The sequence below is a fragment of the Pipistrellus kuhlii genome, unplaced genomic scaffold (genome assembly GCF_014108245.1).
Source record: "Pipistrellus kuhlii isolate mPipKuh1 unplaced genomic scaffold, mPipKuh1.p scaffold_m20_p_1, whole genome shotgun sequence".
Taxonomy (NCBI): domain Eukaryota; kingdom Metazoa; phylum Chordata; class Mammalia; order Chiroptera; family Vespertilionidae; genus Pipistrellus; species Pipistrellus kuhlii.
The window spans coordinates 51698765-51725058 of NW_023425404.1; the positions used below are offsets into that span (position 1 = coordinate 51698765).

The following is a 26294-nucleotide window of genomic DNA, read 5'->3' on the forward strand; positions in this document are numbered from 1 at the left end:
GATCAGGATATTGGCTGAGTTTTGCTTCTCAGTGGGGGCAATCAGTTAACTATGAGTTTAGTAAGATGATGAAACTAGAGATCTGGAGATCGGAGCTTTCCCTGGTCTATCAGTTAACCACTGAACTGACTTCTCTATTCAGGTGTGAGGATACAATGCAAAAAGAAAAGTTCTGGTCACTTATTACTTACGTTCACTTAGCTGTGTGCTGAATCTCAGTGTCCTCATTTATAGAAAATATTTTTATTGGTAAGATATGACTACAAAGTTTTAGCTTTCTTTCTAATCTTTTCTTTAAAATATATATATTAGGCACTCTTTTGCTTTAGACAGCAAAGGATACTGAGCAATTTAATCTTTACTAAAGGAAAGAGTGGATGTCTTGTGCCTGATTATTTTTTTTCACTGTGTTCAGGGACTATAATGTCAAGGGCACCAGGAGGATCTTTCCTGGCTCCTCAGAATACCCTGTGATTATAAACACATAAATTTCCTTTAACCAAAGACAAAATCTTTTATTTAACAATTATTTTAGAAATATGGGAAAATTCAAATAATTAGGAAGGATAACATTGCCTTAAATTCATTTGTAGGTTAAAGTATTTGGCCTCAAATGATCCTTATTTGGAAGAGTTTATGGAATGAGGGTACCACAGAAAAGGTAGAAAAGATTATGATATCCCCCTGCTTATAAATTTTGGGCAAGTTGTCAGCGCTGATCATGTACTAGGCTATAGATATAGATGCTAGAACAGGGATTTTCAATAAATTAGGGAGGGTCTGGCCTCCTACAGGGCAGGGAGGAGGAAGGAAGGAAGGGATTTTTTCCAGCTATGTAAGTCCCAAATATCTGAAAGGTATCTCCCAAAGAGACAAAACACACACACACACACACACACACACACACGCACGCATGCACGCACGCACGCACGCACGCGCGCGCGCGCTTTCATCACTAAGCCTAGGGAGAAATGTCATAGATGGGTATTTGATGGGGAGGCCTGGCAATGGTTGAGAACCACTGGCTTACAATGTTGGAGCTGATGAGTTCTAGAAATTGTTTTGTCATCACTTGACTCTCATAAAAATAGAATGTGGAATTTGCAGCTATCTGATATACTGGATAGTGCAAGTAGTGTGCTATCTAGGGCACTCCATGAGACCATAAGCTCAATGAGGCCTATAGTTCTTTTATACTCCCCACAAAAGGCAAATAATCATTATTTCTTTGATGCAATGCATTATGGAAGAATAGGGGACTCAAATCTGAGATTTCTGTTCATCTTGCAGAAGTTACTTGTTTAGGTACCAAAGCTGTAGGAACTTTTGGATAGAGATATTTAGCCATTTTGGAAAGATCTGTTTTAGCACTATACCAGATTCAATTTTACCATTAACTTTGACATCCACAAATTTTCCAAATTCCTCCTCCCACAGGCCTAGATCCTCTTGATTTTTCTGTTGGCACACAAAAAAGAGGGGGGAGCAAATTAAATTTATATGTCGCAAGCACATTTTGATTAAAAAATTAGACCAAAAAATTAGTTCATCTCAAGACTAGTTTGTGATGTCAGTTTGATGTCAGTTTATTTAACAAATTAGATCTGTGTCCTATATAAATGTCAATAATCATCCTTGTGAATAATAGATGACATGAATATATTTTTTATTGTGGTAAAATACACATAACAAAATTTATCATATTAACCAATTTAAGTGTATTAACCTTTTTAAGTGGCATTAAATACATTCACATTGTTGTGCAACCATCATCACCATTCATTTCTAGCACTTCTACATCTTCCCAAACTGAACCTTTGTACTCATTAAGCAGTAATTCCCCCATTCCTACCTCCTCCTAGCTCCTGGCAACCACTATTCTACTTCCTGTCTCTATGAGTTTGACTACTCATCTAGATATCTCTTGTAAGTGGCATCATAAAGTATCTACCTTTTTGTGTCTGGCTTATTTCATTTAGTATAATGTTCATCCATTTGTAGCAGGTGTCAGAAACTTCTTCCCTTTTAATGGAATAATAATCCATTGTGTGTATGTACCACATTTTGTGGATACATTAATCTGTCAATGACACCCGGATTGCCAGACTGCGTCCAGCTTTTGGCTGCTGTAAATAATGTGCTATGAAGAACATAAGTATGTACAAATATCTGTTTGCTTACTTTTGTTTTTGGGTATGTACTCATAAATGGGATTGCAGGATCACACTGTAATTCTATTATGTTTAATTTTTTGAGGAACTGCCACACCATTTAACATGGTTTGAAATTAGGTGAAAGCACTTTAAAAAAAATGTGGTCTTTACATATATAAGATATTTTTTCCTTGTAAATATGTGAGGCAAAACATTTAGAATCAAACTACTTACGTCCATTTGAGAAACCCTAAGAAAAGATTTGGTTGAGATGGGTACTTTCACCCTGCTTCATTTATCCAAACTGGTAGTAATGTTCCTATTGCTGGCTTTGGAAGTCAACGGAATGGCAACCACTCAGGTTCATAATTTCTTGATCTAGAGTTATAAACTTTTTCAGCTTTACAAACGTCTCAGTCTTCAGTAGAAGCAAAAGTTTGCGTTTTTGTTTTTTTTAATTATGTGTATGTGAAATGCATTATTTCTTTTAAAAAAGTGAGTCCTACCTTGGCTGGTTTGGCTTAGTGAATAGAGCGTCGGCCCTCTAACTGAAGGGTCCAAGGTTTGATTCCAGTCAAGGCACATGCCTTGGTTGCAGGCTTGATCCCTGCAGGGCCTGTGCGGAAGGCAACCAATGGATGTGTCTCTTTCATATCAACATTTCTCTCTCTGTCTCTCCCCCTGCTTCCACTCTCTCTAAAAATCAATGGAAAAATATCCTCAGGTGAGGATTAACAAAACATTTTTTTTTAAATATATATATTTTTATTGATTTTGTACAGAGAGGAAGGGAGAGAGATAGAGAGTTAGAAACATCGATGAGAGAGAGTCATCGATCAGCTGCCTCTTGCACACCCCGTACTGGGGATATGCCCGCAACCAAGGTACATGTCCTTGACCGGAATCGAACCCAGGACCCTTCAGTCCCCAAGCCGACGCTCTATCCATTGAGCCAAACCGGTCCCGACTAACAAAACATTTTTAAAAAGAGTGAGTCCTTTGCCCATTTCTAAGTTGTTTGTTCATACTTAAAGCTTCTATAAAGTAATCCTGTGTGTGTGTTTTAAATCACACTGAATTATTTTTTTCTTGTGTAATACTCCTTCTACTCAGCATAATGTTTTGTTTTTTAATAATTTTTTCCAATTATAGCTCACATACACTTATAGTTGAGGTCTTTCCTGATCCTCATCCTGGTCAAGTTTCTTGTTGTAGTCTCCTAAAGAGTTTTGTAACACTCTTCATACCTGTAATTATTTAGTGCTTGTCTTTCCAAATAGATTCAAAGTTTCATAAAGACGCAGGAATTGCTTTACTCACTACTGACTCCCTTTGCCTAGCATTTTTTTTTTGTGGCTGGCACAAAGCAGGCACTCAAGAATTACCTGCTTTATAAGTTAATAAATACATGTATAAATGAATGAAAGAATCAATGAGAAGATAAGATGCGCAAAAGAGACGGTGATTACATTTACAGAGAATTTATCAAATATCCATCTGTAGAAGAAGAATAGAACAGGTCACATTATATACTTCAAAATGAAGATTATTAAAATGAAAAAAAAAAGACAAATTGCTCAATCTAGATTACCTGAGAGGTGTCAATTAATGCATTCTCCTTTTCTCTGGTAGCTCTGTTGTAATACAAATAAAATTGTTTTACACATGAAATTTTGTTCAATTATAAAAATTTTCATTTCCAACTTTTGAAACTCTATAACTTATAACTATAAATTTTAACTTATTAAAAATAACATCCCTATAAAAATAAAAATAAATTTATGAAATTGAACATTTATGATAAACATTAATCCAAGAGTTTGCTTTCTTATTCAAATATATATTTGAATTTTCTTGTTAACCTCTTTAAAAATATCTTCATCATTTTTTTATTATAAATGATAATACATGCTCATAATATTTAAACAAACATAAGCAAGGTAGAGCACAGCTTCCCTCATCCAGTGTTACTGTAGTAAAGCAGCATAATGCCCTGCCTTCTAAAATGACTGTGACAACTTACTCTATCACCTACAATTGTATTTGAGTGCTCATTTCTCCCTACTTGTCACAATACTGAACTTTATGGATTTTTAAACTTTTGCCAACCTAAAGTATTTTAGAAAAGACAATGCATTTCAATTTGAATTTCTATAATTAATGTAGAATTAAAAAAACATTTTTATTGATTTCAGAGAGAAAGAGAGAGGGAGAGAGAAAAACATCAATGATGAAAGAGAATCATTGATCAACTGCCTCCTGCATGTCCCCCACTGGGGACTCAATGAGGCAGAGGATGTCCCAATTTACTTTGACATTTATCAAACATTTCAACTTTTAGCTAAATGTAGCTCAAAAATATTTAAAAATTTTTTGGAGGTTTCTTCTTTAACTTGTGTGTTATTTAAAAGTGTATTGTTTAATCTCCAAGTATTTTGGAATTTTTCATCTTTCTTCTATTTATATCTGGTTACTTCTATTGTGATCTGAGAGTTAGCATGTTATGATTTATATTCTTTTTTTTTAATCAATCTTTATTGTTCATATTATTACAAAGGTTTCTCATTTCTTTCCCCCTCCACCAGGTTCCCACCCCACCCTCCGCCCCCTCCCCATCCCCCATTGTCCTCATCCATAGGTGCACAGTTTATGTTCAGTCTCTTCCTCCATCCCTTTCCCCGATAGTAAATCCCTTTTCAGATAGTAAATCAGTTACTTAGCATTTTCTCATATCAATAATACCTCCACATGCCCAATGATACACTTCACACAAGAGACATTTCCAAATAGGTCAACCAGCCTCATCCAGGCCCCACCCAAGGCACTCACAGATCAACACCCCAGCGCTATACTAACTCAACACATCCAGAGCTAAGCCTTCATCACTTGATTCAGCAGACCCTCAAGTTCCCACAAAAGTTTCCAGCCATGTCTGAGAGGCAGCCGTGGGGCAGGGGCAGGCGAGAAGCGAGCTGTTCCGGGCCTGGCTGCTTCGGGCCTGGCCTCTGTTGCTCTGGTTTGTTCCACAACCAGCTGCTCCGGGTCTGGTCACTGCCGCTCCCGACCTAGTTGCTCTGGACTTGGCTGCTGCTGCTCCAGGCCTGGCCGCACCCGACCCTGCTGCTCTGGGCCCGGCTGCCCCGGCCTGGCCGCTCCGAGCTTGGCCGCTCCCGGCCTGGATGCTCCGGGCTTGGCTACTGCTGTTCTGGGCCTGGCTGCTCCCAACCTGGCTGCTCTGGGCCCGGCTTCTCTGGGCCCGGCCACTCCGGGTCTGGGTGTTCCTGGACTGGCCACCCTGGGCTTGGCTGCCTCCGCCTCAGGCCTGGCTGCCACTGCCCCAGGTCTGGCTGCTCCAGGTCTGGCTTTTGATGCTCTGGTTCTGACTGCTGCTGCTCTGGGGCCTGGCCATTACTGCTCAGGGCCCGGCTGCCACTGCCTTATGCCTGGCCACTCTAGGCCTGGCCGCCGCTGTTCCAACATTCTGTCCCCCTTTTTTTTTTTTAAACGCATTTATGTTGCAATGTTGGCTGGTGAGTTGAGTTCTGATAGTCTTTGATTTTTCAAGATCTTCTTTGTATTCTTTCTTAAGTAATTTTACTATCTTTTGCTCTCACTTGATTTCTTCACATTGAGAACTTCTTTGGTTTCTTCCTCCTTGTCCTGGGAGCTCAGCAGGTTGGCCTGTGGCACCCCTTTGTTCTCCGCGGGCTCCTGCGCTGCTTGAGCCTGTTGCCGGGGTCGGTGCCTCCCAGCCCCCGGCCTTGGCTCCATTGCCCGCGCTCAGTGGTCGAAGGCTTGGGGGCACCCCCCCCCCCTTGGGGGCCCCGTCGCCCAGCTCCTTGCTGGTGCCCGGATGGCCGGTGTCCTGCAGGGGCTCCTGCACCTCATCGCGTTCCTCCAGTCTGGAGCTTTTTTTCTCCTTCCCGCTAGGGGAGTCTAGGATCAGAGTCAACAAACTGTCCTCTGCGCGCAGTGTGCACGACTCCGAGGGCTCCGCTTTTCGCAGCTCCCCCAGGACTCCACCTCACAGCCCCGTCTCCCTCTGCTTGAGCCTGGGTCCCCAGGGATTGGCCTAGAACTGGAGTTCAGGGCAGTCGGGAGTGGGGCTCAGCACCGCTGGAGATTTTGTTTCTTCTCGCCAGGGCAATACAACATCAGAGTCAACATTCTGTCCTCTGCATGCATTGTGCGCATCTGCGCGCAGTGTGCGCGACTCTGGGGGCTCCGCTTTTCGCTGCTCCCCTGGGATCCCGCCTCACAGCCCTATCTCCCCCTGCCTGAGCCTGGGTCCCCAGGGTCTGGCCTAGGACTGGGGTTCAGAGCAGTCGAAACTGGGGCCCAACACGGCCGGGGCTCCCGTTTCCTTCCCTCCAGGGCAATCCCGCATCAGAGTCAACATTCCTTCCCTTGCAAGCAATGTGCCCAACTCCGGGGGCTTGGCCTTTCGCCACTCTCCCAGGACTCCACCTCACAAGGTCCCCAGGGATTAGCCTAGGGGTTCAGAGCAGTCCGGACTGAGGCTCAGTGCCTCCAGAGGCTTTGTTTCTTCTGGCTAGGGTAATCCAGCATCAGAGTCAACATTCAGTCCTCTGCGTGCAATGTGCGCGTGACTCCGGGGGCCCTGCTTTTTGCTGCTCCCCTGGGATTCCGCCTCACAGCCCCATCTCCCCCTGCCGGAGCCTGGGTCCCCAGGGTCTGGCCCATAACTGGGGCTCAGAGCTGCCGGTTCGGGGGTTCAGCCCAGGCTGGGGGTTTTATTTCCTTCTTGCTAGGGAACACCAGGCAGCACCCAGCCCTCTCCTCCTCTCTGGCTGCGACCTCTCTGCATGCGCGCGCGTGTGTGAGGGCGGCAGCATGTCTCCGTACCTTAGGCTTTTTTTCAGCTCCTCTGATTTTCCTTCTGGTTTTCTCTTTCCTTCTTGTAGAATTTTCAGTCAGTCGACTACCTGTAGCTCTGGGCAATGTCCACTCTACATTTTAGTTGTATTCCATTGAAATTGTTGTGTGCTGCTGCGGTTAGATGTCTACCCGAGCAGCCATCTTGGATCCTCTCTGATTTATATTCTTTAAAAAAATTTAAGTTGTGTTTTATAACTCAAAATATAGTCTATCTTGTTGAATGTTCTATGTGAGCTTGAGAATGTAATCTACTGTTGTTGAATAAGGAAATCTATAGATGCCAATTATATCCAGTTGATTGATTTTGCTGTTGAATTCAACTATGTTCATACTGATCTTCTCTCTGTTTGATCTGCCCATTTCTGATATAAGGGTGTTAAGGTTTCTAATTACAACAGTGGATTCATCTATTTCTTCTTGCAGTTCTATTAGTTTTGCCTCATGTGTTCTGATGCTTTGTTGTTAGGCACATACACGTTAAGGACTGTTATGTTTTCTCAAATAATTGACCCCTTTATCATTACACAATGCTCTTTTTATTTTGTTTTTTATTTTTAAAAATAATATATTTTATTGATTTTTTTACAGAGAGGAAGAGAGAGGGATAGAGAGCTAGAAACGTTGATGAGAGAGAAACATCAACCAGCTGCCTCTTGCACACCCCCCACCGGGGATGTGCCCGCAACCAATGTACATGCCTCTGACCGGAATCGAACCTGGGACCTTTCAGTCCGTAGACCGACGCTCTACCACTGAGCCAAACTGGTTTCGGCAACATAATACTCTTTTTAATTCCTGCTACCTTTCCTTGTTCTTTTTAAAAATATATTTTTATTGATTTTAGAGAGGAAGGAAGAGGGGGAGAGAGAGAGAAACATCAATGATGAGAGAGAATCATTGATTGGCTGCCTCCTGCATCCCCTACTGGGGATTAAGCCCATACCTGGACATGGGTCCTTGACAGGAATTGAATGTGGGACCCTTCAGTCCACAAGCTGATGCTCTATCCACTGAGCCAAACTGGCTAGGGCATAACTTTCCTTGTTCTGAAGTCTAATCTTTCTGAAATTAATATGACTACTTTCACTTTATTTTGATTAGTGTTAGCATGGTATATCTTTCTCCATCTCTTTACTTTTAATCATGTGTTTTTATATTTAACATTTTTCATAGACAAGTCTAGGGTAACTCACATAATTGTAAAGGAATAAAGTGAAATTCTGATTAGTTCGTATTAATATTTATGAAGTCAACAGAGTGCTTTTTAAAGAAGGTGCAGTGGGTTGAGAATACCATTACCTAGGATGTGTTAAAAGTGCTATGCTTACAAAAGTATGGAAATCATTCTTATCATTAAGCCTGCATTCACCTGCACAGGTGAAAGATGAAAAATTTCAGAACAATATTCCATAAAATAAGGCAAACCAATTTTCTGTATTGATGTATTATAGATTTAGGCCATTGGTATTCACAATCAGGTTTTCTTAAATTCTTTATGTGCCAAGTAATGTGCAAAAATACCTTTGCTTGGGCGGAATCTGCAGATGCTCAAAATACAGTTGGCCCAGGGCATTTATGCTCATCACAACCTCTTCTTTAGACACCAAGTCTACTTTGAATGGGTTTGCCGTGATATGACACTTTAAATCTCCTTTTTCATCTGCCAATATGAGACTGCTTGTATCTCCTGAACATGAAATCAGCCTAGAAAACAAAGCAGGAATAGAAAAACAAATTATAGGTTTTAGCTCAATTTCTCAATTCAAATTCATTAATTAGTAAATCAATATTCATGTGACATAGCATAGATAAGGCAATGGCGAGCCATAACTGAGAGCGTAGGCTTTGGTGTCAGAGAGCCTGGATTGAAGATAGCTCCATGCAATAGGGATATAACTTTGGACAAGTTAATCTTTCTACTCAGTTTCCTCATCTGTACTGTGGAAATAATAAAAGCAAGAATAAATAGATCCAGTCAAGATAAATGTGGTACTTGCATACTCCCATGACATAAAAAATACAACTACAGAACAACTATCATTCAGAACCACCTGAAATCTAGCTGAATGAAAACATGTAAATTTGCATTTCAAAAACATATTCAGAATTTTTTTATTACTCCCACCCAGATCTATTTGATGATATAGAAATACAACTATAAATACAATTCAAGATTGTATTTATACAATCTATACAATTTATACAATCTATAAGTATTTATATAATCTATACAATCTCTCTATATAAATTCCTAATATGCAAATAGACCCAACAGCAGAAAAACTGAACAACCAGTTTCTATGATGTGCGCTGACCACCAGGAGGTGCATGCGAAACATGGCAGGCATCTGTAGCAGGTGGCAGAGCTCAAAACATGGTGGGCATTGGCCGCAGTGGGATGGTGCAGCAGGTGAGGGGGGCAACAGACCAAGGCGGGGTGCCGGTTGTTGTCATCAGGGCAAACCTCTGGTGGTTACTGAAAATTCTTTGCTCCTGCATGCTGTGGTCCAGCCTGGCACTTGCACCTGCTGCCAGCGCCAGCCCCGCTCGCATCTGCTGGCCCTGATTGCTCCTCAAGGCTCCTCCAACTCCCCCTGCTCCTGAGGGGTGATCGGGAACAGTAGCTGCTTTTCACACCTGCTTGCACCCACTGCCGGTGCCTGCCCCAATCACTCTGTGCTGTCAGAGGGTGTGAGCAGGGTCAGCACCATCAACACATGGGATCAGCGGTTGTGGGAGTGGGGCCTTAGGCAGACTGGGTGCCACAGCGGGAGGAGCTAGGCTGGGGTGCAAAGGATGGACCAAGACTCGCCCCTGTGCCCACTGCAGCTTTGTGGCCCTCAGTTCCTTTCAAGATGCACGAATGCATGCACTGGGCCCTAGTATCTAAATAAGTCACATTGTGAGATACAAGGGATTAGGGTTTTAACATATAAGTTTGGCAGGGAGCACACAATTCAGCCAATAACACTAATCTCATCCTCTAATGAAAATCAGGTCTTCAGCCGAAACCGGTTTGGCTCAGTGGATGGAGCATCCGTCTGTGGACTGAAGGGTCCCAGGTTCGATTCCGGTCAGGGTCATGTACATTGGTTGCGGGCACATCCCCAGTAGGGGATGTGCAGGAGGCAGCTGGTCGATGTTTCTCTCTCATCAGCGTTTCTAGCTCTCTATCCCTCTTCCTTCCTCTTTGTGGAAAATCAATAAAATATATATATAAAAAAGAAAGAAAGAAAAAAAGAAAATCAGGTCTTCACAGCCTTCAAATCCAACTAGTTCAGCTAACCAACTTCACGTTCCCATCCTTAATTATCTGTTGCTTCTACTCACTGACTATATCAACCAAAACTCAACTGTAGAAAACAGAAACAACTCTGGCTATTTTAAGCAGAAAATAAATAGCTTAATATGGGGGAATTAGGAGCTTACAACATCATGGGAAGGGTTGTGATAGCAGGTTCCTGTCTGAGCATCTAGAAATGACCCCTAGAACAATCCTATATAATAAAAGGCTAATATGCAAATTGTCCCCTCTGGAGTTTGCCCACTATGATGTGTGCTGACCACCAGGGGGTGGTGCAGAATGAGGCCCTAGGTGACAGCCAGCAGCCAGGGGAAGGAAGGTCCCGATTGGCCCTGATCGTCAGCCAGGCCTAGGGACCCTACCCGTGCACACATTTCATTCTCTAGGACTCTAGTACTACAGAACTATATGGCCAATGGAACTTCCATCTCAGCTAGAATGGGAAATTGGGTAATCAGAAGTCACTGTGGCAACTGCTGGGGCTCCAGGATCATGCCACCGTAGCTGCAATCCAGAGATCAGGAAACCACCGCAATAACCAGTGTAGCTTTAGAGTCATTCTATATCTTCCAACTTCATACCAGCAAAATGGGAAACTCAGTTCTGAAATCAAGATACCTATAAACGCTTCTGATTGATGGAACCTGACTGACATCTGAAACTAGCTACATGGGAATCTGGGAAATGGAGAGATGTAGTTTTTAGCTCTAGTTACTACAATAGCCAAAGGCCTTCTACAAAGAGACTGGAATAGAAGCAGATTTACTACATAAAGTTGATATCACCCTGACCCCCAAACATGGCAAAGACAGCACAGAAAAAGAAAACTACAGCTTTGACAAGCATTTAATATCCAAAATATATAAAGAACTCATACAACTAAATACCCCAAACCAATTAAAAAATGGGTAGAGGACCTGAACAAACACTTCTCCCAAGAAGACAATATACAAATTAATGGTCAACAGACATATGAAAAGATGCTTAACTTCACTTGCTATTAGGAAATTGCAAATCAAAACTACAATGAATATCACCTCACAACTGTTAGAATGATTATTATCACAAGGCTAATAATAACAAATGTTGGATGGGTTATGAAGAAAAAGGAACCCTCATTCACTGCAGTGGGAATGTAAACTGAGAGCCACTATGGAAAACAGCATGGAGGGTCTTCAAAAAATTAAGAATATAGTTACCATTTGACCCAGCAACCCCTCTTCTGGGTCTACCCAGAAGAAAACATTTATTTAAAAAATATATGCACACCTATGTTCACTGAAGTGCTATTCATGATGGCCAAGACATGAAAACACTGTAGTGTCCTTTGACAGATGATTAGATTAAGGAAATATAGTACATATATACAATGGAATACTACTCAACCATAATAAAAGATGAAATACTGCCATTCGTGACAACATGGATAGATCTTGAGAATGTCAAGCTAAGCAAAATAATGATTTCATTCATGTGGACTATAAAACTGAATGTTACAAGTAAACAAACAAGATAAACAAACAAACAAAAAAACTTATCACCAGAGACAATATGGTGGTTACCAGAGGGAAGGAGGGAAGGGTAGTAAGGATTAAGGGAGTCAAACAGGTGGTGACAGAAGAAGATTTGACTTTGGGTGGTGGGCACACAGTGAAATATACTAGTGCAGATGATATACATACAATTGTACACTTGAAACCCATATAATCTTAACCTCAATAATGTCAATGTCACACCAATAAACTTTAAAAAAAGAAAATATATACACACAACAAGAAAACTACAGGCCAATTTTACTTATGAACACAGATAAAAAATGTTAAATGATCTACTAGTAAAATGATTCCTTCAGGATAGTAAAACATAATATAGTATGACCAAGTGGAGATGTGGGTGTGTGTGTGTGTCTGCCTGTGTCTTACATATACAATCATTTGCCAAATTGCAAAGTCTGGAGAACAGTTTCTTTTTAATTTCATTTTCTAAATATTGGCATATAGTAGTGGCTTAATGAATATACATATTTTAAATTTATGATGGTTCTATCATAACTGAATTAATTTCTCATTATAACCTACTGATCTTTTATTTTCATGGAAATAATGAAAATTAATTTTCATGGAAAAATAATCTACATGAAACTATTGTATAACAATGTAGTGAAAAATTAAAGCATCTGGCATAATCTTATATTCCTTTAGGGGAATAATATGAAAAAATAACAGAAGTCAACAGGCAGAACCAAATTGAGATATCGCTAGAAATTGTGCTGAGAAGTGATAAAAGATTCTGCAGGTATATGAAAATGCTTTAATCCCCAAAGATTTTATTTCACCTAGAGACTGATTATTAATTATCTCTGCTTCTAAGTCAATTAGATGTTATACTTCTAGAACTATTCTTAATTAAAAGTGAGTCAATCTAACTAAGTATGGGAGTTTGGCTAGTGTATTAGATCTCTGGAGCCCTGCTGATAATCAGAGTGAGTAAATGAAACAGCTCTTCTTCTATTTGCTCCTAAAAGTCTGGCTGATCAACTATTTGCTTTGTGAGGAAAGAAGGGATCAAAAGCTCTATCCTCTAAGTGTTGACGAGTCAAATGGTAGATGAGAATATAGAATGGATAATTTACAAAATAGAAACTAACTCTGCAAGTGACTGTGGATTTGAATAAACCAGCGTTTTTCAACCGCTGTTCCGAGATGTTGCCTGGTGTGCTGTAGGTGCAGACAAGACAAAAATTTTATAATTTTTCACTATTTTGTTTACTTAATATTTCATAATAAAGTAATTATAAAATACTTTCTTTGTGTTTATTTGATTCCTATTCAAGAGAATTACTTTATATATAGTCAATATAGGCACAGAGTTAAATTTTTTAACATTTTCTAATGGTGGTGTGCCTCGTGATTTTTTTCATGAAACAAGTGTGCCTTTGCCCAAAAAAGGTTGAAAAACACTGGAATAAACAAACTATGAGATATACACAAAATCTACTACTCTAAGCATGATAAAATAACTTTGTGAGGGTGTACTCAAGATATCTTGATCCTTGGCTTACCTTACAGTACTTGGTTTGCTTGTGATGACATCTGGGACTTCATACCTGGGCTTCAGGGGAGTTTCTTCATTGATTTTAAGCCTGAAGATATTTCCCTCTATACCAAAAACTTCAGCCAAAAGAGGAACCTGGGCACAGACATGAGATTAATTTCCAGCGATGACCAGTTCTATAGTCAAATGGCAATAATAGAAAATTATGTTTAAATTATTACAGGCCAAGCAAACTGGAGAATAATGGTAATCATGAAGAGATAAAGCTCCCCAAATCTATATATGTACTTGCTTGGCTATACCTGTGGGAGACAAGAAACACTTCTATGTGTTTTGTGGCCAGTAAAACATATAATTGGACCAGGACCTTCAAGAGTGGTCTCTAATTATACTGGATTACACACATAAACTCAAATTGCTGTTGCAAAATTGAGACATATTGCCACTGTATCTCTGACAAACTACAGATGTCTATAGAATAAGAGTTTGATGTTAAAACTAGAATAACTGGATTCCAGCTGAATGAAAGATGAAGGGTAATAAGCCCTGGAATAGAATAGAATAGAATAGAATAGAATAGAATAGAATAGAGAGTAAAACAGTGGTCATTGGAGCTCTCTAGCATAGATATATGAGGCTTGTTATATTAAAATCAATGTTTTCCTGTACATCGGAGCATATGGCCTTGGGAACTTTCTCAAGAGGCTGGGATATTCTCAGCTTTCTTAAGAGGCTTGGATTTTTCTCAGTTTTATTAAGAGGCTTGGCAGCTTAGGTAAAATTCTGCTTACAATGGGAGATGGAAGTAACATAGAATTATAAAGAGAATACAGGATTTGAAAAATAAGACACAAAACAACAAAACCCAAGAGAGTAAAAGGGGCTTCATTAAGGTTACAAAATGAGACATTTATATCAGAGAAATATTTTAAGACTGTGTTTTTCAACTGTTGTGCCATGACACACTGGTGGATTGCAAACCCTTCATTTAGTGTGATGGCAAATTCAGTTATCACTGGGGACACTGTTACTATAATGTATGTAAAATGAAAGGCTAAACTGGGTAGGTTGTGTGACATACTAGTAGTACAGAGCAGATACAGTGTGCAAGTAAGAGATAGGAAATAGGAGCATATCAAAGCAGCACCAAAAGAAGAGATGTTATTGGAACCTAGCTTTGGGAATACAGAAAAGTAGTCAGGGCACTTAAACGGTGACGTGACACTGAAGAGTGAACAGGTAAATAGTGCAGTGGCTGTGGCTGCTTTTATAGACATTTTAAAGACAGGCTTCTGTTGTAGTAGTAATAATATTGTAATTATTTGCCCCAGATTTATTGAAATGTAATAAATAAATCTGACATGCAAACTGTCCCCTGGGGAATACTACCGCTCACTATGACGTGCGCTGACCACTAGGGGGCGGCACAGAATGAAGGAAGGTCCCCACCGCAGCCAGAAGGCCCTGATTGGCCCTGATCACTGTCCAGGTCTAGGGACCCTATCCATACACTGGGCCACTAGTTGGCGTATAACATTGTGTAAGTTTAATGTGTACACTTATATACTGCAAAATGATTACCACCATAATCTTAGCTAACACTTGCATCATGTCTCATAATGATCATCCTTTTTTTGTGGTGAGAACATTTTAGATCTACTCTTTTAGAAACTTTCAAGTATATAATAGAGTATTATTAATTATAATCACTATACTGTACATTAGATATCTAGAAGTTATTCACCTTAGAGCTGAAAGTCTGTAGTCTTTGACCAACATAGCCTCCCCCCCATCATACTGTAATTATTGATTAGATGTTTAAAGTTCTTTTATATATTTGAATTATTGTGCTGTCAGAATTCTAAATTTGAAAATGTGCCCAAATATAAAGTTAAAATCCTGTTAGATTACACATTCTCTCCCAAATTAGGCATATATTTCTATTGCCCTCCCAAATTCAATTCAACTAACATTTATTTGGTATCTAATATTGTGATGCGCTGTTTGTTGTGAAAAAGATGACAATTTACTCTTAGGGAGATGGCAATTTAGAGACAAAACATAGATAGTAAACATAAAGCATTTTATGCTGAGCTAGAAGGACAAGGAATGTACTGTGGGAGAACAAGGAAGGGGAATATTAATGATGATTCTAAGGAGAAGGGTTCTGGGAATTCGCTTCAGAGGAAGATGGACTTGAGCAGGGCCTTCAGGGACTTTGGGAGGCAAAAATGGGGGGGGGGGGCAAAAAAAAAAAAAAAGGGAAAAAAAGTTAAGCAGAGGGTACATGGGTTATCTGTCTATATATGATTAACAAATTGTGTCTAATTTATGCATTCAGAGATCCTACTATTTTAGTAAAATTGCTTTTAAAAAGTTGTTTTTTAAAACCAAAGACTGGTCTATGTGATTTATTCTTGAAGCTGCATCCCAGGAAAGAATCCGAATTCTATGAGAGGAGGTAGCAATAACCCTGCTTTTACACAATAACCTTATGCAGCCAAACTTAAAAAGCTCATTTTTCTTGTCTTTTTAACTTAATTAAGCAAGCCAATTTTTCCAGTTAGGTAACTCTTTTTAAGGTCAACAACTAGATTTAATCTTATCTCTTACCACCAACATAGCTTCATGTTCCAAGCATATAATTTCCTTAGTATACATTTGCTCCTATAATCTGTTTCATGCTGTTTTTAATGGCTTACATTTTTTTTTTAAAATAGCAGTGGACTCTCAGAAGTTCAATAATAAAAGCTATTCAGGTTGAAGATAGTGGGGAGTAGCTCACAATGCCAACCGTTAAGCCCCCTCTCCTCTCTGCATGGCATGGAGTGTGAGACACCTCCATGGAAGACTCAGGGCTCTGTGGATGTGTTTATGAACCACTTCCCTGGATTCTTAACTGCCAGTTATTGCCCAATTCTTCCACCAAAATCTTGCTGTGTCAAAGAGTCTCGCCCTAGTCAGTTTGGCTCAGTGGATAGAGCATTGGTCTGTGGATTGAAGGGTTCCGGGCTCCATTCTGGTCAGGGCATATCCCTGGGCTGTGGGCTCAATCCCCAGTGTGGGGCATGCAGGAGGCAGCCCATCAATGGTTCTCTCTCATCACTGATGTTTCTCTCTCTCCCTCTCCCTTCCTCTCTGAAATCAATAAAAATATATATATTTTTTAAAAAGTTCGACATGAATGTTTTATTCTCCTATCCAAAACATTAAGAATTTCTAGATATTCCTGTTCTTCTTTAGGGATCTGTCTAGACATTTATTAAACAATAACATACAAATAAATTATCCATTCTCTTTCTCTTATTAGTGATGAATGGAAATGACAATGAAAAAATATGTTAAGATAAATATTTAAGTTAGATCATTTCAATTAAGAATTATTTAGTGTTAATACTTAGATAATAGTAGCAGTTACACTCAAATTACAGCAAGATAGATTCATGTAAAATAAGTAAAGAAATATATAACATTTTAAATGAGGTAAGACAGCTTTACTTCTTAAAAAATTTTAAGATGTGTAAATGTCCAAAGAAGATGAGATAAATCTTCAGAAAAAGGAATATATTTTGGAGGTTCCTTTTAGCACAAGTCTCTACTTGTTTTTTTTATAAACCTTTATTCAGAGGTTTACCTCTCATAGTTTGGGAAAGAATATTAATTCCCTTTTTCTATTTGATTTCTGCCATACTTAATAAAAAAACCTGGTAGTCTGTCACCCACAAGTCAAGTTTTTTTTTGCCATATGGGCAAAAATATCAGTCAGGTTGTAAAAATCATGGCAGTAGAAACAGTCTTGACTATGTATTCAAGTAGTGGCTTGATCATAATAATATTAAAACAAAACTTTTTTGCCCTAGCTGGTTTGGCTCGCTGGACAGAGCATCGATCTTTGGACCCAGGTTTAAGTTTGGTGAAAGGCACATGCCTGGGTTGCAGGCTCGATCCCTGGTAGGGGGCATGTAGGAGGCAGCCAATAAATGATTCTCTCTCATCACTGATGCTTTTCTCTCTCTCCCTGTTCCTTCCTCTCTGGAATCAATAAAAAAAAATATTTTTAAGAAACCAAAAAACTTTCTATTCACCCAGAAATGGGAATCACAACTACTAGAGACTGTGACTGAGTTAACAAATGCCCCTAAAACACACATTTAAATGGCAGTGGGTATTAAAAAGGGAAATTATGACCTCCAAGTTCTCCCTGATGGACAGAGTTCTCGTTTTTTCCTCTGGCACCAGGTCTCTCTACTAGACTATATGGAACAGTTAACCTAAAAGGCCTAAAAGAGTGAGCAAAAAACCTCAGCAACAACCTCTTGATCAAGACCTCCAGGGATGCAGAGAATGGTCTAAGATTTAATTAAATTGCCATAGGGCACCAATTGTCCCTTCCATAATCGCAGCCAGCTGGTTTATTGCAAGCACCGATTCCCTATGGAGAATGTTAGCACATCCATGCCGGGTTAATGCCCATCTCCAAGTACAACTAGCCTGTTTAGGTGTGCTTCTGGTTGTTTGGCCAGTTTCCAAATTGCAGCCTGTTCCTGGCCATTTCTGCAGAAACAGTGTTGGTTAAAAAATGGTAGTTGTGCCTCATCCTCTGAGGAGGTAGCTGGTTGGGCAAAGTCCTATTTTCATCAGGCTTAGATGAAGAGGCAAGGGGTTACTTCATGAAGGTGCTCAGATCTATATCCCTTCATCCTTGGAGAAGCTGCTAGAAGTGTTGTCTCTGTTGAAAACTTGCAAACAGGCTGCAAAAGAAAGTAAAGAATGTCATGAGAAAGCATCAAAATTAGCAATATGAAGTAGGTCAAAGACAAGATAAGGCTTTTTAGCTAGTCTCAGAAGACAACATAAATTTCCCTGCTCTGATGTCATAAGACTAGGTCTTCTCTGTTTTTCAATCCCGGTCAAATTTTCACTGAAGGTAAAAAACTAAAACCACTATAACAAAAACAGTTCTAAAAAAGCTGTCAACATTTTATTGATAACTCCTTTCTTTTTAGATTTTCTTCTGTAAGCTTCCTTATCAAATATCTACCTTATTCTTCTGAATAGGCAAGATTCTACACTGGGATCCTACTGAGAAAATATATGCATTTGAACCTGCAAACAGCTCTTCTTCAAAGCCTGACCAGAGCATGACCTGAGATAATACACAGGGTAATACTTCAGCTTGTATTATAACACTAGGGACCAGTGCACAAAATCCATGCATGGGTAGGGTTCCTAGGCCTGGCCAGCAATCAAGGCTGATTGGGCTTTCTGGCTGCCAGCTGGGGCCTACATTAATTCCGTGCTGCCCCCTGGTGGTAAACGCACATAATAACAAGCAATAGAACTCCCAGTCCCAGGTCAATCTTCCGTGGGGACACTCTGCATACTAGCTTTATATATATATATCAATATCTATATCTATATCTATATCTATATCTATATCTATATATCTATATCTATATCTATATCTATATCTATATATATATATATAACTGTATCCCAAGAATATTATGTTTGCTATGGCTGAATTATATGTCCCCCCAAATTCATGTATTGAAGCTCTAACCTTCAGTGTGATGGTATTTGGAGATGGGACCTTTGTCAGGTGATAAGGTTTAGATGAGGTCATGAGGGTGGGGTCATGATGGGATTAGTGCCCTTACAAGAAGAAATCAGAGTTAGTTCTCTCTTCACCATGTAAATATACAGCAAGAAAATGACAATCTATAAGCCAGGGATAGAATCCTCAACAGACACCTAGGTTTTGGACTTCCCAGACTCCAGAACTGTGAGAAACCGATGCCTTTTCTTTGAAGACCTCTACTCTACGGTATTTTGTTATGATAGCCTGAGCTAAGATATTTTTGAATGAAGCTGGTTGTTTCCTGGTTGCTTATTAAAAGGCAGATTGGGGATTGGGGATTGGGGATTGGGAAAAAGGATTTCAAAAATTAACAACGAACCTTGCTAACAAGGTTACTGCTTTAAGAGCTTTAAAGGCATCAGGGAGGCTGGCACCAAGAGTGCTGGTTTTGTCAGAATCTGTCTCATCAGTGAAATATGAAAACTACAGCTGTGAGCTGAATAGGATCTTCTTACATTTTGGGCTCTATTTCTCTGAACCTCAAATAGAAAGCTGTTATTCTGAATAAGTCGATGTATGCAGCTTGTTTTAAATCTCCAGACTACACCTATACCATAGGCTAATGTGAAATCACTATAAAACACCAATCTCATCCCAGAAACAAGCTCTAACAGAGACTCCTTGACTATGTTATAAGCAAGATACAAGGCTCGGACAACTTTAGACATTACTGTCTGGATCGTTTTTGTCCCTATCAAACTGACAGAGGGCATAAGGTCTTATATCCCTATCAGTCATCACATTAAAATGGAGTTCGGCTCAGAATTTTAGGGTGACCTCCCAAAACATATACTACATTTGCAAGCATTTGCCTGAGATCAGGGTATGTAGATTCACTAGGTAGCCCTGATATTTCCAATACCTGAAAAGGAGGTTTGTTTCAAGGGGTCCTCGAAATTCTCAATCTTGAGAGCCATGTTGCTGACATCGGGATAACTTGTCTTTGCTTGTTGGGCTCCTCAGGTTGGCCCATTGTGAGCCATATGCTGTCTTGCGCTGAGGTCCTGTGGGTCCTCCTGGACTGTGGTTTCTCTTCCATTGAAGGCATCCGAGCTCTGGTGGGTTCTGGTTCTAGCATCTGATCTGAACAGCATTATCCCTCACATTTTCAGGATCCAAAATGAGGTGTGTGCTGAGAAACTGATCTATAGTCTGAAAAAGGCCGTGCGTGGAATCTACCACTAACTGCATGGGCATCAAGCTGTATCGAGAATTTTCATTTTGGCCCACCCTGGCATACAGGGTGCTTTTGCCTCGTTTACTTTTCCCCAGCATGTGTCATCATGACACCGGATTGTTCAGGTGGTGCTCAATATAAACCTCCCCAAGGATGGAAAGGGATGGCATCTACAACTCTGAAGGGTTAGACACATTGGGGACAGGAAGTAAAATGAACAATGCTAGGGAAGATGAGACAGGAAAGGTACCTGACTTCTGGTAGGAGGCCTAACGCATCCTGGGAGGTCTCTGCTGGACTCCTTGCATTTCCTGGAGCCAGCTGCCTCTGCTGACCTTGAGTACAGGTGTTTGGCTGGGTGTCAGGAAATTAGACCACACACAAATGTCAGGTGGCTCTCTAGGAAAAAAATTAGTGCTGCCCCAATGTTTTCCCATGAACAGCTATCAAATTAGATTACAAAAGAATGTATAGTTTGGGAGACTTCAATCAGCAGTAGAGGATCTATAACTTCAAGGATATCATGAGCTGAGAACTCAAAGGGGACAAATTCCTCCAGAAAAAAATGGGTGGTACAAGAAACAGCACTCAATTTGGAGAAAAGCTAACCGTCCCATCTGTGTAATTAAAAGAGATAAACTAAGTGTACTGCCACTATAACTACATCCTTAAGTAAACAGAAGTTGGGAACAGGGATAGAGAACACGGAACTGTTGATATGATTCCAGTCTCTTTTGAATTCGGGCAAGAAAGCTATGTCAGACTGACTGGTGTGGTTCAGTGGTTGAGAGTCTACCTTTGAACAAGGAGGATGTCATAGTCCCATTCCCAGTCATGGCACATGCCCAGATTGTAGACTCCACCCCCAAAAGGGGGCTTATAGGAGGCAGCTGATCCATGATTCTCTCTCATCATTGATGTTTCTATTTCTCCGTCTCCCTTCCTCTCTGAAATCAATAAAAATATACTTTTAAAAGAAAAAAAGAAAAGAAAGAAAGCTATGTTAGAAAATTCCACACTGGGGGGGGGGACAATGTTAAAATATGTACACAGATAATAATTTAATAAAATAATGTAAAAAAAAAAAAGAAAAGAAAATTCCACACCTATGAAATAAGCTAAAATCTTTAACACCTCATTGTGTAATTACTCCTTCTACCTGAGAATAAGTTGGGGCTGTAAATTAAAGGCCTTACAAATGTTACAGAGAACCTGGTTTTGTGGGGTAGTTTTTGTTCTATCTTCTCAGAGGAAATTCCTCGGTGTGGTACTATAGAACCAGAGCTATGGTAGTTGCCAGGAGACCTCTCTCAGCTTTGCAGTGAAAGTGGGGATATTTGTCTCCATCTGCTTCTCAGAACTGGTATTCTTTAGTGAATGGGTGGAGTTACTATCCAAGCTATTAGGGACCTAGAACAACATGGTTTTAACGATGTCTTTCAGCTCTATGAGTTTCCAATTAAGCCAGATTGGTCTGGGAGTCCTTAGAAGCTTAGGATGCCTTTCAAAGATGGTAGAGGATCTGGAAACGAGGGTCAAATTGGAAGCCCCAGGTATTTGTGCATAGTCATACTTCCTAGCCCAGCTCATAGCACTCCCTCTATAACCAGCCCTTCTGTAAGGCCCGTCTGAAGTAGTCTGGTGACTGACAGGTGAGGAAAAGAACTTAGAATACTGCTCTGATCTTTTCAGTATGGAATGACTAAGGTGATCGGCAGTGAAGCAGCTCAGGAGACGGGCCGTTTGTGGCTTAGGTTTTTCAACCGCACAGTCCGTTGCTCCTCCTGCCCACCCACTCTTTGAGGTTTGGACATTCACTGAATTCGCACCATGCTCAGGCTGCACGATCAACGGTATGTTGTGTAACAGTGATAGAAAGAGCATGGTCGCTTGATAGAGTCTACAGATGCAAGTGAGAATCCTGGTCGGTAGCTGTCACTAGTAAAGATTCTGGTTACTAGCTGCGACTTGGAGCAAGTGACTTTTTAGGCTTCAATTTCCTTATCTGAAAATTTGGGATAATATGATAAGCCTTTGTGATGTAATATGAAGGCTACTTAAGAGGAAATAACATTTGTAACACATCTAGGAAAGCTTCTGATATATAGGCAACCTATACTGTTGATATTCATGTTACTTTTAAAGTAATATTAGTTAGATACAAAGAAGTTTATAGTATTTCCCTAACAAAGTCTATTTTTAAAACATAGTTTTAATTAGCCTCTGTGGAAATTTACTTCATTCAACCCAAATAAATGTAGAAATAAATAATCCTTTGTAGAAAATACTCGTATCTCACCTTCGTTGCTTCATTGGTGATTTGGAATCTGGTGCTGTCTTTGCCCATTGTGACTGAGTCTAGTAATGCCTGATAGGTGGACTTCTTGGAGAGCTGCTGTTTCTGACGCCTACAGATGTGAAGTGTACAGATGCCTGAGAATTACTTGTGACTGTCAACATTCAATACACTATATTACCAGGGATAAGTCATTAAAATTTACTATGATAGTAAGTGAATTAGGCACAGACAGTAATAGTACTCCAATAAAGTATTAACAGGAGTACTTTGTTATTGGAGTGCTAATAAAATTAGTAGTAACAAGAAAAATACTAATAAAATTGCTTATAATGTAACGCTACTAAAAGATGGTCCTTTGTCCCCTTTACTGAGAAGGTGGGGCAGTCTTCATAGATGACTTTTATTAGCTATTAATTTCACTGTCTCTTTCCATGAAATGTACACTTTAATAAAAACGCAATAATTTCTCGTAGACATCAACATAATCTAGTGGTTTAACAAGGTGACCAGGAGTTCACTGTACAATTCCCTCTAAGGTATTTGTTAAAATTAAAATGATAGAATTTTCCTCCTCTAGGCAGTGTGAATAAATTAGGAAGTTGTAATATGTGATACTTTCAGGATCAGATAAGGCTCTGGGGAAACAGGCAATCTTATATAGTGATGATGGAAGTACAAAATGATACAGTCTTATGGAGGGAGAGCTAAAATTTCAAATACATTTACTCTTTGATTCAGTAATCCCACTCCAGGAAATTTATCTTATAAATATGCTTGCATGTGTAGGAAATGACATATGTATAGCTTTTCATTATATCAAAACAGTCCCAAAGCCTACCAATATGAGAAAAACTGAATAAATTATAGTATTTACCCCATGGAATACTATAAAGCCGTAAAAAGAGAGGACAATCCCCATATACTTATGCAAAGCTCTTCAGAATAAAGTATGAAGCAAAAAAAAAAAAAAAGAGGTACACAATGGTAGACAGAAAACTACTTGGTATACGAAGAATGGTGATATGAGAATATATGCAGCCACAAAAACTGCTGGAAGGATAAATAAGAAATTAATCTGGTTACAAGGACAAGATGTGGATTTGGGTGTAAGGGAACAGGAATGAACATAACTTTTCAATGTATATCTTTTTATATTATTTGATTTTTGAACCATGTAAATGTATTATCTATTAAAAGACAAAGTTTTAACATCATTTAAAAATGCTTTGACTTTTAAAATAAACTACCTATTCACTAAAAATTTAAATACTACAGTAGTCATCTGTAATTCTTTCAACAATAAAGATAAAAATACTACTGTAGTAAGTATATAAAGTTAAAGGCACATGTCTGGGATAAATTCCTTAACCACCAAATTTTCTAATTGGTTATTTCCTTATAAAGCCTATCAGTTCTCAAAATGTATTAAACATCAGTTTTGAAATAATGTCAGAAATATTTTGATCTAAGGAATTAGTTTCCTCTCCTTACCTGTAGAAAGCAATTTTGCTGCAGTTTTTGAAAGTGTTTTTATCCACAGCTTCATCTTCAACACTAAATAAACAGATATTTTTAAGACAGTTATTTTACATAGGGTTTGTGAGTCCTTATTTGCACCTCTCTAACTACAGTATGAACATGAGAGGTAAACCTCTGCAATGCAAAATTGTATCATGACCATAATATAACACAATAACATGTGCTATAAAACAAGACTCTTTTAGAAATTATCCAAGGTAAAAAACAAAACACGAAGTTACGGGATTACTCTGGAAGCAGTAGAAAAAGAGCACTGTCACTTATGAGGGAGGGTTTTTTAAAATATTGAGTGAAAAATGGCCATGGAAGGAGGCTTGGCTTGGGGTGGTGAACACACAAGACAATATACAGTTGCTGTATTACATAACTGTACACCTGAAACTTATATGATTTAATTAACAGATATCACCCCAATAAATTAAATGTATAAAATAAAATAATTAGTGAAGGCTATGAATACAACAATAAAATCTGAAGAAGCAAAACCAAAAAACCCAAAACAAACAAACAAAAACCAATCCATCCATTTACTTATTCAACAAAATATTTTCAGAATATTCTTACTGAATGCTGGGTTCTGAGGAAGATACTAAAGACTGTGTCCATGATTTCTGCGAGAGCCTAACCAATAATCACAAATTAACCTGACAAATGCTACAACAGAGTTATGTGCAAGGTGCTAGGATAAGAAGAGAAACAGGTGTAGGAGAAAAATCTTTAGCTTTTTAAGATGATTATGACAATCTAGGTGTCAGTGTTTCTTAAGACCAAATTTCCAGAAAAGCTGGTTCTGGACTAGACCATGAACAAAATGTATATATATTGTTAACTGAGATTATGTATTTAACATATGCCCATTAACAACTACCAGGTATCAAGGGAGGAAAACATTGGATTTCATGCAGAGATGTGGCTGAATGCAGCTATGGTCAGCATGTCCATGATTAAAACTGTGATTGAACACCAATTTCAAAATACGAAAACAAGTCCAAGACAGATATACTTGGCCATACTAAAAAATGATTTATCGTGGAAGTAATCAAATCCTTCACTGACTCAGTATTTGTTACTGTTTTTTGTTTTTTTTAATTAAGTGTGCAAAGATTAAGAAATTGGCAGCCTTCTGTTACCAGCTCTGAAGAATGACATGGGCAGAGGTAGGTATAGCAGAACTTTGTAAGCAACATGCTTGAAATTCATGTGTTAGAATTCTGATCACAACTCTTCCAGTTTTGTTAACCATCCTGAAAATATTTTATGAAGGTCTAGCTATTAATCCCTGACGAAGTGAAAAAAAAATGACAACAACAAAACAAACCCCATAGAGTAAATGCACAAATATAAAGCATGCAAATAAGTACAAACAATAAAAACGTCAAAGCCAGAATGTTGCTTGCAGGCCTTCCATATACTATCTATTATCCCCTGTCTCCGCAGGATCGCTGAGTCTTTTTACCTGATTTCTTCTTTTTCGGATTCTTCGGACACTTCCATGGTTTCCAAGTCACTTCACAGGCTCCAGGCCGTCAGTCCAAGCCCCTTGGGCGTCCTTTTCAAAAGGAGGATAGCCCTCTTTCTAAATTTATCACCAGCACTTCACCACCATCAAGATTCTGGGAAATGGGAGTTAACCTCCCAATACTTAAAGAGTGACAATTCCTCCTGGAATCTCCAGGCCCAGGCCGAGTGTTTCTATACGAGGCTTATTTTATTTTGGCAAATTTTTCTTGGTCATGAGCGGCCCAGGAGAAACTGCTTTCGTTAGAAACCGAAACCGTTTTTGCAGCAGAGGTGGCGTGGGCAGAGTTGTAGCGGATGACAGTTAAGAGCAGGAAGGCAGGAAGCACCTAGCTGGCCTGCCTGATAGCGGCAGAAGCTTCTGCGGGTCTCCCTCAGTGAGGGTCACGCCGTGTACAGAAAACCGACCCACTCCCTCCCCGTCTTAAATTCTGGGTGGGAAGTGCCGGCCACGTCTTTGCTGGCGCTTCATGTCCTCCGCCCACCCAGACTATCCAGGAGCGTCATTCTTTTCAGGGCTAGAAAGGGGCTTTTTAAAGAGGTTATATATTCTATTCTCCAGTTTAGGAACCCCTTAGACTGCAACCTCCCTCCCCCCCCACCCCCCCCAATTCTTTGCTTAAATGAACTCCAAACGCCTTGGTAAACTCACGACCAGAGCCTACACAGGCAGCCAGGTTACGCTGGCTTTCCCGGGCTTGTGGCCCTGA

At 39.6% G+C, this 26294-nt stretch overlaps 1 protein-coding gene across 8 annotated transcripts in view; it reads right to left on the minus strand.

Moving 5' to 3' along the window:
* Nucleotides 1-26294, minus strand: part of GANC (glucosidase alpha, neutral C) — a 64799-nt gene that overhangs the window by 38063 nt on the left and 442 nt on the right. For 3 of the 8 annotated variants that reach the window (XM_045583565.1, XM_045583566.1, XM_036445104.2), the window contains exons 1-7: nt 25523-26168; nt 24019-24081; nt 22528-22636; nt 13418-13545; nt 8574-8756; nt 3745-3787; nt 1392-1458 (exon numbers count right to left, since the gene is read on the minus strand). In XM_045583565.1, the coding sequence (XP_045439521.1) occupies nt 1392-1458; nt 3745-3787; nt 8574-8756; nt 13418-13545; nt 22528-22636; nt 24019-24081; nt 25523-25560 (631 nt within the window). In that variant the 5' untranslated portion in view covers nt 25561-26168. Of the gene's footprint in view, nt 1-1391; nt 1459-3744; nt 3788-8573; nt 8757-13417; nt 13546-17746; nt 18162-22527; nt 22662-24018; nt 24082-25522; nt 26169-26294 lie in introns of those variants that run through there. The other 5 variants (XM_036445072.2, XM_045583563.1, XM_036445082.2 and 2 more) reach the window with 5 other exon arrangements.